General features: G+C 41.2%; 1 protein-coding gene across 1 annotated transcript in view; it reads left to right on the top strand.

Annotated features, from left to right (window-relative positions):
- The window catches only part of HSD17B12 (hydroxysteroid 17-beta dehydrogenase 12), a 168088-nt gene that overhangs the window by 141822 nt on the left and 12042 nt on the right, over positions 1-14224 (top strand). The window contains exons 7-9 of the mRNA XM_040495392.1: positions 212-246; positions 7915-7996; positions 10021-10086. Of these exons, the coding sequence (XP_040351326.1) occupies positions 212-246; positions 7915-7996; positions 10021-10086 (183 nt within the window). The remainder of the gene's footprint in view (positions 1-211; positions 247-7914; positions 7997-10020; positions 10087-14224) is intronic.

Below are 14224 nucleotides of genomic sequence, written 5' to 3'. Positions count from 1 at the left end.
TTCCCAGTGTTGTCTCCAGTAATTTCATCTGATTCCTTTTTATGTACTGTTACCACAGCCAAATTATAGAGAGCGTATAAAATAAATTGCTGTCTGTCGAGTGGGGCGTGGTTTAGTGATCCCCTTCTGTTTTGAGGGCGAAGCTTCCTTCACTCTTTATCTGTTGCTTGCATCCTCAGCCATCACGAAGGTTTTGTTTTCTCTTTTGCAGATGACACGATTGGTGCTGCCTGGCATGGTGGAAAGGTGAGTCACAAGCTCACACACAAGCACCAGAGAGACAGAGCTCATGATTATTTATAGGGAGAATCCTTTCTTTGCAAAATTCATTAAAGTGACTAATGAACCTGTCCCCCATGTCTTAGCAACAGAGTAACGTGCTGGGCGAGTCACACGGTGGAGCATGAGTCATCTGGTGGTGGAGGCCTTTTCCACTCGATTCCCTTTTTATTTCCCTCTCCAGGGTTGTGGTGGTTCCTTTAGATCAGGATTAAAAAGTCTGCTTGAGTCACCATCACTAACTCAATTGCCTGCTATTCTGAGGGGGTGGATAGAATTCCTGGGGTATTCCCGGGAATGCCTTCTTAAAGCTATATGCTCTCAGAACTAAAATTAGAGGAGTTTCACAAAGCAAGACCCCATCTCCTGGTTTTTTAGTTCTTAATGGGTGAAAGGATATGTAGGGAACTTAGGCATGTTATAAAATGGTTATAAGATATCAGACCCACCTTGGAGCAGAAACCCACACCTTGGAGCCCCATCTGTGTCCTAGTTTGAGTCGAGTTCCACTAGGATATGCTAGGTGTCTTCATTTTCATTGAGAAATGTGTTGTAGAGTTCTTGAAATAGCAGGAAGTGTAAAATTGTAATTAAGCTCTGTCTCTCCCTTGGAAAAGCCTGAATGGTGTCTAGGCTTTCAAAGAAAACCCGTTGAAAAGATCTGGGCTTGCATCTTTAGCAAGTTTGATCATTTGCTAAATTTAGGACTTCACAGTCATCCTTCCTCTGCAAAAGAGCTTTGAGTTTGGAAGAGATCCAAAGGAATCACGGCTTGGAAAAGGGCAGAGCCCAAAGACCCTATTTCTGTGAAGAAAGCTCTATGACCAGCTGCCGGCAGGGTTTACAGCTACTGTTTATTGAGCACCTATTGTATGCCAAGTGTTGTGCTGAGGAAGTGTTAACTCATTTAACTTTGATAACCTCCTGTTGTATGAAGGAGGAAACAAGGTTAGGAATCCATTTTGTTTGGCATCTACAGAGACTGGTTGAGAAACTGTGTCTTAGCAGGGTTTTTTTGTAACTCCATTTTATATGAGATTTGGTACATATATTTTTTAATGTTTATTTATTTGGAGAGAGGGGGAGAGAGGATCCCAAGCAGGCTCTGCACTGTCAGCTCATGGCCCGACATGGGGCTCCCTCTCACAAACTGTGAGATCATGACCTGAACTGAAACCAAGAGTTGGAAGCTTAACCGCCCAAGTCACCCAGGCGCCCTTGAGGTTTGGTGTGTTTTAATTCCTTTAGTAAAAATTCTCTTTAAAACCTTCAGACTGCTTTGTGTTGATTGACAGTGGGAGTGTGCCCCTAATGGTCAGATATGGAAGTGACAGACAGTAGTCAAACCACACAAAACCTTAGGAGATGGCAGAGAATTGGGGTCGCAGAGTAGGACGGAGGAGGGATGAATTTCGGCCGTCATCTTAATGCACTTTTGACATCTGCAAGTGAGTTGACATTAGTTTAGGATAATAAGTCCATGCTTTAAGAACGAAATACTTAGAAACCACAGTAGTGTTATAAAAGGAATTTTTAAGGAATTAAGGATTTTGGTGACATCTGTATGAAAAGAGATAATGGAGGCACCTTGGTGGCTCAGTCAGTTAAGCGTCCAACTTCGGCTCAGGTCATGATCTCACAGTCTGTGAATTCAAGCCTTCCATCAGGCTCTGCTGTCGACATAGAGCTTGCTTCAGATCCTCTGTCCCCCTCTCTTTGCCACTCCATGCCCCCATCTCTCTCTCAAAAATAAATAAACATTAAAAAAAAAGATAATGGTTGTGAAATAATTTTGCAGATCACAATGGATTTATATAGTGATGGAATTTTAGTACTCTAAATGAATTGAAACCAGCCACCCTTATTTGATAGATAGAAAGTGAGTCCCAAAGAGATTGAGTGCTGTGAACCTTCATAATTAGTACCAGATACAGACATAGGGTGCTAGGAACTTCACCCCTATCTTTATAGACCTAGGCAGCCATGACCACATTTAGAGCTGAAGCATTAGATAAAAACAATGCAAAGAAGAGGACCTGAGTAAAGTGTATCATGGCATGTACAGAAGATGAACTGGATCTTTGCCTTTAGGAAATCAAGTGGATTTTACGCCAAGGTTGAGAAATGATCTGGTGGAAAGCCATCGTAGTCGATGGGCTGAAACCGACACCATAGGGTGAATGTGGCACTTGCTAAGAACTAGTAAGAAACGTAAGTGGACTTTATGAATCACTAGTTTTGGTTAGGAGAGGGAATAGCTCTGTCCCCTTGACCTCAAGGAGTTACTAGTTGTATTAATTAGGGCAGGCTGTAAGAGACCATCGCTCTCATACACAGCCGGTGTGTATCAGGGGTTGGGGCTGTGCTCTACGCAGGCATTATCTCAGGCTCCTTCCACGCAGGGCTGCTCTTCCCTTGGGTCTTGCAGTTCTCCGCTGCGTTTTCTGCATCCAGCCAGCAGACGAAGGAAGAGAGAATAAGGGTGATTTTACGGGAGGTTTCATGGGCCAGGCCTGGAAGTAGTGTCCATCCCTTCCGCCAACATTCCGTTGCCCACAACTCAGTCACTGGCTACAGCTAACTGCAGAGGAGGCCAGAAATGTTGTTAGCCGTGTGCCCGAGAGGAGAGGAATAACTCCAAGGTAAACAATCATCTGAAAGCCTTCTTACTTACACAATATAAATGATTTTATTATACCCTGCCCTTTACACCAGCCTCAAATGGCGTATTTCCTATGGTTGGTTTCCATGGGATTCTTATTTCCATTCAGTAACAGCAGAGTCCTTTATAAAGATCTTTTGTTGTTGTTGTTGTTTTCCCCTTTCACTGATTCTACCTCTGATGTATGAGATTTTCCAAACCCTCTAGAACTATAGCCTAGGGCCAGCTGACTATCACTAAACGAGTATCTATAATTAAACTAAGGTATTATTACCATAGAAGTAGAAAGTGCATAATTACATTATAGAGGAAACTTGCTCTTTCCACTTCTCTGGAATTATAAACATTGTGTATAGCTGGAGCCAGGAGGTGGTTGCCATAACAACCATGGAAAAGCTAAAAATAGCCCCTTTCATACTGTATTGCTTAAGGTGGAATTATGACATGTTATGGTGTTTTAGGGCAGGCAGTTCTCTTTCATGTGGTAAATGTTTGCAAACTTTCTCCAGCAAAGCAGGATTTGTATAATGTATTTGGATTGCTGGTTCCAATTGTATGTCTGACCCCTCTGTTCCAGGATTCTTTTCTGACCAAGGACTCTGTTTTGATATGTTTCTTAGTCTTCTTGAGAGTCTCTTAGTGAATTGTCTTTACCAATTTCAGTGTTGTGTTTAAGCTTTAAAAAAAAAAAAAAATTATGGCTCTCCGGAGTACATTTATGCACTCCTTGATAAGAAATGGAAATAGGAAGAAGCGTCATGGAGTCTTTTTTGCACAATCTCCCTTGCCTGTCGTCAAACTCTCTGAGTACAGTTAGTTCCCTCCATTGGAGTCAACCCCGCGTCCCAGTTCTTCATGGTAGCACGTAACACCTCCCTATCTCTCTCCCCTGCATTGTGGAGCAGAAGGTACCTGAGGAAGGTGGAAATCAGTGACTTATTCAAAGGAGACCTATCACTTCCTCTATGGCAGTAGTAGTTTCATAGAGCTGTAGACAAGGATACTGCAACAGTCTGATGGAGTAGTGGAGCATTTATAGGAAAATAAAGGCTTGGCAATTGTTTTTTTAAGTTTATTTATTTTGAGAGAGAGAGAGAGAGAGAGAGAGAGAGAGAGAGAGAGCAGGGGAGGGCAGAGAGAGGGAGCGGGAGAGTCCCAAGCAGATTCCACAAGGTCAGCACAGAGCCCGATGCAGGGGTTGAACCCACGAACCATGAGATCATGACCTGAGCCAAAGTTGGACTTTTAACTGACTGAGCCACCCAGGTGCCACTGCTTGGCAATTTTTTTTATCCAAGTGACAATGAAGGAGAGTATTAGGATGGGGCTTTCACAGGTCTGAGGGAATTCTACCAGACAGCATAGCTGCAGGAAGCTGTAATTACAAGATGCTGAATTTTATAGGGTTGGGTGCGTTTAATGTTTGGCTTGTGAAAGGGCTAGTAATTGAAGAGAATATATTTCTATGAAAAGGTGCTTCCTTATCAGCAGTGGTGTTTCTGCTTTGTTTTTGCAGTATTTTAGTTCTGGTGGGCCCTCAGTAATTTGTACCACTGAGACACCATCGTGTGGCTGTTAGCAAGTAAGCAGTGTGATGAATGAAGAATGTTATATCACAGAAAATATTACTTGACTTGTTTATTTGGATGTTTGTCAAAACAAACTGGAAAGTATGAAGTATGAGCAACATGAGTCTTCATTATGGAACTTCAGCAAATATTGTTAATGTACCTTCCAATCTTAGAATTGTTCCCCAAGTCCCCGGAAAATGAGAGATTAACTAAGGTTCAATTTTATGTTTGTTTTCGTGTGCAATTAAGCGCAGCCCATTTTGTCCTTCTGCTTGATATAACAGAGCTGTCGTGAGTCGGCCTTTGCCATGGAAACTGGTTTGACGTCACTAATTCTGCTTAGATGGAGGATTAGAGCCAGACAAAGTAGTTGATTTTAAAGACGAGTCCTTTGTGCCTCGCAGCCCCAAATGCTCATCCCCATCTCGACATGAAGGATAGATACTGTATACAGTACAAGGGTTAAGACGGCTCCACCCGTGTGTTGTTTATGATTCAGACAAAACTCAGTTGAATATTATTACCCTTGGAGAGAAAGAGAGAATTCTGTGCTGTTGTGGGTGTGGGTGTGGGAGGAAGGTTTTTGCTAGACAAACACGTGTGCTTCTCGTTAGCACAGAGTTTTCGTAGAGAGGTGTCTCACTGCTGTCATTATGATACAATTATAAATGCCATCATTGTATTTCCTGAGGTCTAGTGCATTCTTGCTCGAGACTTTGTTGGTCTTGGGGTTGTTTAATATATGCTAGAGTGCAAATACTTTGTTTTGAATAACGTTCCCTCAAATTCTGACTTTTCATGAATTCAAACTAACTCTACCTCCCAGAAATTTTAATCAGTGTATATTATTGGCAAAACAAAGATGTTAGTTGCCTCAAGGAGTAAACAATTAAAGGAGCATCCCTGCACAATTGTGACATATTTGACTATTAGTCTATTATTTTTGAAAACGGGAAAGAAGTTTTTACTGTCTTTAAACACATTTTCCTGGATTGAAATCATGGCTTTGTTGAGTGAAGTCTTAAGAGTGTGTTTTGATGAGATCCAGATTTAATTTTTAAAATATATTTGATAACGTTAAACTTTAATTTTGGAAGACTTTTAGGTTGTACCTCATTTGTGAGGAACGAAATAAAAAAAATATAAGATTTTTGTTCAAGGGCACATGTAATCGCTCCAGCCAATCTAAGTATAAGGGAGCACATAATCCAGGTGAAAACAACAGTGATATACTACAGCTTTGGTGAAAAACAACATCATCTGCAACTAGCTTCTTTCTTCGTTTGCTCCGAATGAGTGAGGCCGTAGCAGTTCCTGGTTGTATGAGAAGTTAAAGGAAAATGCTACCTAAAAGCTAGAAGGATGCATAGGGCTCAGGAAGGGGGTGCAACTTGTTGGGATCTGGGGTTACTTCTCAGGAAGCATTCTGGGATGTTTAAGATACCATAGCTCTCTTAAAATGCACTTGATTGGGACACTCTCTGAGTTTAAAGGTGACACATTACAATATATCATAAAGAGACTTCTCTCTCTCTTTTTCTTTTACAGATTTATTGAGATACGTTTCACATACCCTAAAACCCACCCACTTAACGTATACAATTTGGTGGTTTCTAGTATGTTCACAGAGCTGTGCAACCGTCACCAGAATCTAATTTGAGAACATTTTTAACACCCTGAAAAGATAAAGATGTTCTAAACATCATAAATTAATACTCCATTAAAAGTCTCCAGTAACCAAAGTGGCTTTTAGTCAAATTTGATCAAAGGAGTTTCTCACAAATATAGATAAAATCAAAATCTTAGATAGTCGTTGCTAATTACTGGTTTTTTATCTTCGGGTGATAGGGTTCTAACTCCTGATAGACACTCTTACTCTCTTATCAATATTTAAAACGAAAAGGCTTTTTCTGTCTCTGAGACACAAGCAAAACACACAAGAATGATACAACCAATACAATGACTAAATATTTCCAACTTTCTTTAAAACCCTAATATAACGTTTTTAGATTTGAGATTTGATTTCTGTGACCAAAATGTGAGCAGATTTCGTTGCTTAGGAATATTACTAATAAGCACTTCAGTTCAAAATCTAAAACCAAAGACACCTTGTTTCCAGCGACACAGTAAACGGAGGGTCCAGACTTCTGTTTGATGGTTGAAGTGGCATCTCGCCTAGAGGCTGGCAGATGGACTGGGTGACCTTTGGGGATTATTTCTTTTCAGATTTGCGTCTAAAATAACTTAGATGCCATTTAATCATGTTTCTTTTATTATTTTGCATAAAAAGGGTCTGTATAGTCCTTTTTAAAAAAAAATACTGAAAAAATAGATCTTGGGGGAGGTAAATTCAGACAGAGAACAGTGAGAATCTGCGTGGAAGAAAAGGAACCTCACTGGGAGGATAGGAAGTAGGTAGGGTTGTTTGCAGTGGCTGGAGGGGACTGGCAGCGCGCCGCCCTTCCCCCCCCCCCCCCATTCCCTCCTCTGGGAAGAATGGGTTTGGAGGGGAGGAGTTGGTTGTTAATTCTGTTTAAAATTCCTAAAACCCTAATTCCACATGTTACCCAACCCTTATGTACTTGCTAACAACTAATGTATTTACAGCATTGCTTTTCTCCCATTAATATTCATTCATTAATGAAATTAGTAATTCCTGGTAACTTTCTGACTTTTAGTTTTCAGTCATCTCTAGGAGTTACCGTAGAATTGCCCTTTGCCCTTTGGCAGAGAATATGGTTTGATCTCCTGTAGAGTCACATGACTTTTCAGTCAGCTCTTTGTTTAGTGCCTGAATATCTACAACCTAGAGGAAGTAGGAGGGCAGCACATAACTGTTCATTCATTGCCAGGAGGTAATGAATTTACTTAATGAAATTAATTACCTGTTAAATGCTCATGACTGTGCAGGAGGTTTTGAGGAAAAGTGTAAGACAAGAGCTATGATGTCCAGAAGCTTATGGTTTTGTTGAGGGAGAAAAGCGTGTATACACATACAGTGATTAAATACTACAGTAAGGTAGTATGTGATGGATGATAAACCAGAATAAAGGCATCAGAATATTGAGAGCATTTCCAAGAAGGAGGATTCTTGGTGATGTGGCCAGAGAAGACCTCAGACAGGAGAGATTAACTCGAGGAGACTGTAGCTCTGATCTGGTCATGCCCTGGATTGCTAAAACAGAAATGAGCTAATTGCAAACAGGAGCTATTTTTAGTTGATTGAGTTATGCCTCCTTCACTGACCGAGTGTATCATGTGCTGATGAAAGGCAAGGAGTGATGTGTGCTAGAAAAACAGCTATGTTCTTCTGTTTCAGGTAGTTCTGTATCTCAATCTGTAATTTACAAATGGTTGCGTGTATGATTTCATTCTGTTGACTTGGTGCATTTTCCTTTTTAGATCGAAAGGGGCCATTCTGAACATCTCCTCTGCCAGCGGCCTAGTCCCTGTTCCACTTTTGGCCATGTACTCTGCGACCAAGGTGAACAATTTTTTAGTGAATCATGTCAGAATGAGAATGAGGAATACTTTTCGGTCTGAGAAATAAGCATGGAAGCTTCTTGAAGTTCTGTTCTTGGCTGTTTTCAAATGGACTGGGAAGAAAAGGAATGGGGCACCGTGATCTCAGATCCACAGATGCTTTTTTCTCCTAGTAGTTGACTGGTTTTGAAACTGGTACAGGCATACCTCAGAGTTATTACCAGCTTGATTCCCGACCCCCATAATAGAGTGAATCATCACAATAAAGCAAGTCAAATGAGTGTTTTAGTTTTCCAGTGTATATAAAAATTATGTTTACACTAGGATCAAGGTAAAAAAAAAAAAAAAGCTACGTTTATACTGTAGTCTATTAAGTGTGCGATAGCGTTATGTCTAGAGAAGCAGTGCACATATTTTAAAAATACTTTATTGCTAGAAAATGACGTCATCTGAGCTTTCAACATGTGGTAATCACTGAACACAGATCACCATAACACATACAATAATAAAGAAAAGACTGAAATATTAGGAGAACTACCAAAATATGACACAAAGACAGGAAGTGAGCAGATGCTGTTGGAAAGGTGGTGCCGATGATTTGCTTGAGGCAGGGTTGCCATAAACCTTCGATTTTGTAAAGAATACGGCACTTGTGAAGTACAGTAAAGTGAAATGCAAGGAAGTGCGGTATGCCTGTGTTTGTACGTCCCAGAGAGAGAGAGAGCTGGTCTGGGCCAGTTAGATCAGTTGATCAGAACACGATGTTAATGATTGGGGATTTGGTCCATGAATGAGAGTGCACTCCATCCAGCAAAAGTTGCCAATCTGCAGAGCTTAGTGGAAGAATTTGCAGCCGGTCAGGGTAGAAATACACACAGTAGGCGCAAGATAAGCCTGGATGAGAGTGTGAGCATTTTGCCACGTTATTCAGAATTCATGGATATGAATTGTCACTTCTGGAGTGAGACAAGAATTTTCTAGAACTCTCTGTAAGATGTCATAATTTTATACACTATCACCATTCACCTGTTCACATTACTAGTAGGAAAAATCATTTAGAATACATTTCCTGCTGCCTCCAGGTCCATAGCATCTTTATATACATTGTTGAGGCACAGGATACATCCCTGAAATGAAAATGACCATTGAGATCTAATACTCTAAGAACTTGCGATATGTCAGAGAAGGAACAGAGCAAAACTCCTGCTTTCTTTTTCATTTGGCCCTTTGTCCACGGGAAAATCATGAACAGTGACTACTGTTTTGAAAAAGCTTGGCTCCACGCCCCACTCCTGCAATCTACTTGCTTCCTGTATCTGAAACATACAGGAGGGAGGTTTCAAATGAACACCCTGTTTTGTGAAGTGATTGTTGAACTCTAGCTTCTCACCTGTTCTGCTCCATGTGGCCACAAGACTGTTATTAGTTGGGAGCCTCGAAGAGTCATCATTGATACTTGGCATTTTAAGCCTGAGGTTGAGTCCATACTTGAAAAATGGTACATTATATTTTACAAATAGATTTAAAGTTGTACTAGCAGAAGAAGATGGGCTGTCACATTCATCCGTACGCTTCTTGGATCTTGCCATCCCCAAGGACCAAGAGGAAGCTTGCTCTTTTCTTTACTGACAACAAAATCCCTATAGAGGAGAGTTGAACGGAATTCATATTGTGTTTCTGTTTGAATGGCAAGTGGGGAGGAGGAATGTGTCCTTTGTTATATAATAAAATATTTCTTCTTGAAAAGTCATTTTCTGAAAAAAGGGAAGAGAAGACCCTTTTCTGGTTAAGTCACAATTTGATCTGGAGATTCTAGTTGGTAAGAGAATACTTAATTTAGTGGCAGATAAAAACGACTTGAGGTTTTGAGGTGTTTTTTTTAAGGTCTCTTCTGTATGTGAAATAAAAAGAATGATTAGGAACTCGAGTGTTAAATGGTTAGTTTGTTATTTTTGTTGCCATGGCTACAAATCAGGCCGATTGATGTAATATGTGTGTTTCCTTCCCACTCCCACCCCATCCCAGGCTTTTGTGGATTTCTTCTCTCAGTGCCTCCATGAGGAGTACAGGAGCAAGGGCATCTTTGTGCAGGTGAGTGGGGTATGTTTCAGTTGCATATCCCTGTTTTTGTGTGGTTTCCACAGCAACTGTTGCTGTCTTGGCAACGAAAGAAAATCACATTCCTAAGGAAAGTGTGACGTTAGCACACCATTAAAGACATGATTTCTTTTTCTTTTATGCACTTTAAGTCTAGATTTTAAAAAAGTTATCCCCTAGAATTCTTAAGTAGGGGTACTTAAAGTAGAACTAAACGCACGGTTTTATTTTTTTACAGTTTTATTTTGAGAAAATTAGACCATCCATATCTCTTAGCTGCCAGGTGTTCAAGGCGTGTGGTGACTGTGTTCCCAGAGCCACTGGGTAATAACCACGGGGGAAGGTGGAGGGCTGAGTAAAACTCACTCTGTGCAAAGCAAGGACGACCGCGGGTACCAGGATGCCTTAGGTGTGGTAGTGAGTTTTAACTTTTTTTTTTAAATTGTGGTAAAAGTCCATAACAGAAAATACCATTTCAATCACGTTCAAGTATTTGTTTCAGTGGCATTAAGTACATTCACATTGTTGTGCGGCCGTTAGCACCATCCTCTCCAGAACTTTTCATCTTCCAAAACTGAAATAACGTGTTTATTAAACAGTAACGCCTCACTTCCCCCTCTCCCAGCCCTGGACAACCTCCGTCCTACTCTCTGTCTCTCTGAATCAGACTAGCGTAGGTACCTCTTATGGGTGGAATCATACAGTATTTTGTCTTTCTATGTCTGGCTTATCGCACTTCGTATAACATCTTCAGGGTTCATCCATGTTGTAGAGCATGTGTCAGACTTTCCTTCCTTTTTAAGGCTGAATAAAATTACACGGTATGTGTACACCACATTGTGTTTGTTCATTCATATGTTGTTGGACATTCAGCTTGCGCTCACCTTTTGGCTGCTGTGAATAATGTGGCTGTGAACGTGCGGGGTACGCCTATCTTTTTGAGACCCTGCTTTCAGTTCTTGTACATATGTCCCCAGAAGTGGAGTCACTGGATCAGGTGGTAATTTTATTTATATCTATATTTCTATTCTCTGAACTGCCTTTTTTCCATAGTAGCTTACATATTTTATACTCCCACAGCAATGCCCCAGGGCTCCCAATTTTTTCATATCCTTGCCAATACTTATTTTCTGTTTTGTTTTTGTTTTTAAATAATAGAGGTCCTAATGGGTAGGAAGTGGTCTTTCACTGTGGTTTTGATTTGCATTTCCCCAATGACTAGTGACATTGAGCACCTTTTCAGCCGCTTATTGGCCATTTTATATATTCTTTGGAGAAACTGCTATTCAAGTCTTTCACCCTTTTTTAATTGGGTTGCTTGCTTTTGATTTTTGAATTGTAGGAGTACTTTATATATTCTGGATATTAATCCTTTATTAGATATATGGATTGTAGATATTTTCTTCCACTCTGTGGGTTGCCTTTTCACTCTATGGATAGTGACCTTTGATGCACAAAAGTTTTTAATTGTGATGTAGTCAGTTTATCTATTTTTTCCTTCATTGCTTGTGCTTTTGGTGTCCTATCCAAGAAATCATTGCCAAATCCCATGTCATGAAGCTTCCCCCTGTGTTTTGTTTTCAGAGTTTTATAGTTTTGGCTTTTGCATTTAGGCCTTTGATCCAATTTGACTTAATTTTTGTAGAGACCTTTGATTTGATCATATAGCTAACAGATACAGAGCTGTGAAGATACAATACAAAATATGAGAGGAAGCAAATGCAGGAGTTTTCATGAGTATCTGTCTCCAATCAGCTATTGTTCAACACAAAGAAATAATGGCTCACAGTATTTCCATGCTTAGGCACGTTTTCAACAATGTCCTGGGAGAGGCTTGCAATTCTTCCCCCTTTCCTGCTCCTGCCCACGACCTGCCCCTACTGGTTCACACACCCCATTGTTCTTCATGGCTTCCTTACTGCAAGCCTAGTATTTAGATTTTTGCATTCCAAAGCCCCAGATGATCAAACATCTAATAGCTAGTAGTTGAGGTGTTACTTTCAGGCACAGGGCTAAGCCCTTTATATGCATCCATTTATTTCATTTCATCTCATAACGACTTCATTAGGTGGTGTGATTATCATCTTCTTTAAATTTATGGAAATTGGAGTTAGAGAGGTTGAGCCACTCATCCATGTTGAACCAGGACTCAAATCCAAGTCTGTTTGGCACCAAAGCCTTTGTTCTTCATCACTGGCCTCCTTACTCGAAGCCTTTAGGACAGCATTGAACACATTGGATCCTTCTATGCTCAGGGAGTTATGGAATCAGAATGTGATTGGCTGCCTAGTTCCATTTGCTCCCTTGGATCTTTAGACAGTCAGGATCCCTAAGTGATGGGGGGGAGGGCGGGGAGGGTGGGTGATAGGCATTGAGGAGGGCACCTGTTGGGATGAGCACTGGGTGTTGTATGGAAACCAATTTGACAAGGAATTTCATATTAAAGAAAAAAAAAAAAAGATCCCTAAAGTGTTGTCTGAATCTAGCTTCTAAACCCTTTTCTTCTATGAGTGGATATAGTAGCTCAGTCACCCACAGTGAGAGGGAGTGGTAGTTAAGGGAAGGTTAGATGAATGTTTCCTCATCTTCCGGGACCATCTTACAGTCTGCTACTTCTATACCCTGACCTGGGGTCTCGCCCAAGTAGTCCTTAGATGTCCTAGCCCTGTGGTGTTATTTTGATTTGCAGCTTCCCATAAATGTAGGGTACACTGAGGAGGAAGACAGGGTTTTCGAGAATCCTGAATTTTATACCCAACTGCCATACTCCCTCTTCCCCCCTTGACCCTGTCATGTCAGTGCTCATAGCTGAAGTCTGCTGTGTAGAATGTGGTATATTTTGGTAACAAGGAAACCAGTAGAGCATCCGTGGGAGGTAAGGTGCCACATGCCACACAGTGTTGTGCCATGTTCTCATTCTGAGGAATCGGTTGTCATCAAGTTATTAATTTAGTAATTTTTAAACACCTACTGAGACTAAGCAGAAATCTTACAGATCCATTGGCGGGTGACCATCAGGCAGCAAGGCCGGAAGCTGGAAGTGTTTGAATGACAAAAGGGAATATTCCACTCTGTGAGCACAGATGAGCGGTTTCTAAAATTCTCTGAACAGACAAGACTGCCTCCTCTCTCATTCCCACAGCTTGCTTGCCTCAAAGATCTTTTCTCCATATTCTCTGCCTATTAATCTGCTGTGTCTAGAAGCTACTGGAAAAACACATTAGCATTTGTTTTTTGAAATATTTAACTTTGATAAACTTGTTTTTCCCCAGGAATGAATATCAATTATGTAATTTCATTGATCATTGTCTTCCTTCAAATAGATTCAATCAAGGTTTAAATGCAGTGTGAATCTGGTGAAAAAATAAAAACTCACATGTTTGTGAGAAAAAGTAGATTGTCATTTCTGTGTGAGCACATCAGAATGCTGAAGTAGATAGAACAGAATCTTGTACTCTTTCTGACCAAAGGGACAAAGACATCTGGTCTAAATGAAGCTGAGTTAAAAATTGTTGGTTTTTCATGGGTGGTGTTTTATGTCTGCACATTTTTTTGGCCCAGGAGTATTTATCAACGATTTCCTCTTCCACTCCATCCCACGTACTGTTTGCTGGGTGATCTTGCTAAAGTCCTAGGCAGGCGATGTTGCTTCCTTCATAGTCCTCCCGTGGCTGCCCGCAAGGTTCAGGATTGAACCCAGGCTCCACGGGGCCATCGCCAGAGTGGACGTTGTGCTGCCCGGTACCTGCTCTGCCCTCAGCAGGGTCCAGGACTGCCTTCTCTGCAGGCACGCCTTTCCCTCTTCACGCCCCATCTCCCCATCTCCCAGAGCCTGTGACCCGTATCCGTCGTTCAGGGCTCAGGCCACACTTCACCAGCCCTGGGAAAGCGAATGTCAACATGCGACGTGCCTTTCCTTCTGCCCTCCTATTTTTTATTATATACTTCAGCCTGATAAGCTCTGGCCCCCTCCTGCTCTCCCCCCCGCCCCCCCCCCCCCGCCCTCCCGCTTCAATGTATTCTTGAGATCTGGATTTTTGTTTGTTTGTTTGCCTCTGTGTTGCTAATGGCACATGTAATTGGGGGCATACTAGGGACCTGCCTTTTGCTTGGTATCACGGGAGACTCTGGT

The sequence above is a fragment of the Herpailurus yagouaroundi genome, unplaced genomic scaffold, assembly GCF_014898765.1.
Source record: "Herpailurus yagouaroundi ecotype Mexico unplaced genomic scaffold, PumYag 187, whole genome shotgun sequence".
Lineage (NCBI taxonomy): Eukaryota > Metazoa > Chordata > Mammalia > Carnivora > Felidae > Herpailurus > Herpailurus yagouaroundi.
The sequence above is the reverse complement of the archived record's forward strand: the minus strand, read 5'-3'. Positions and strand labels throughout refer to the sequence as shown.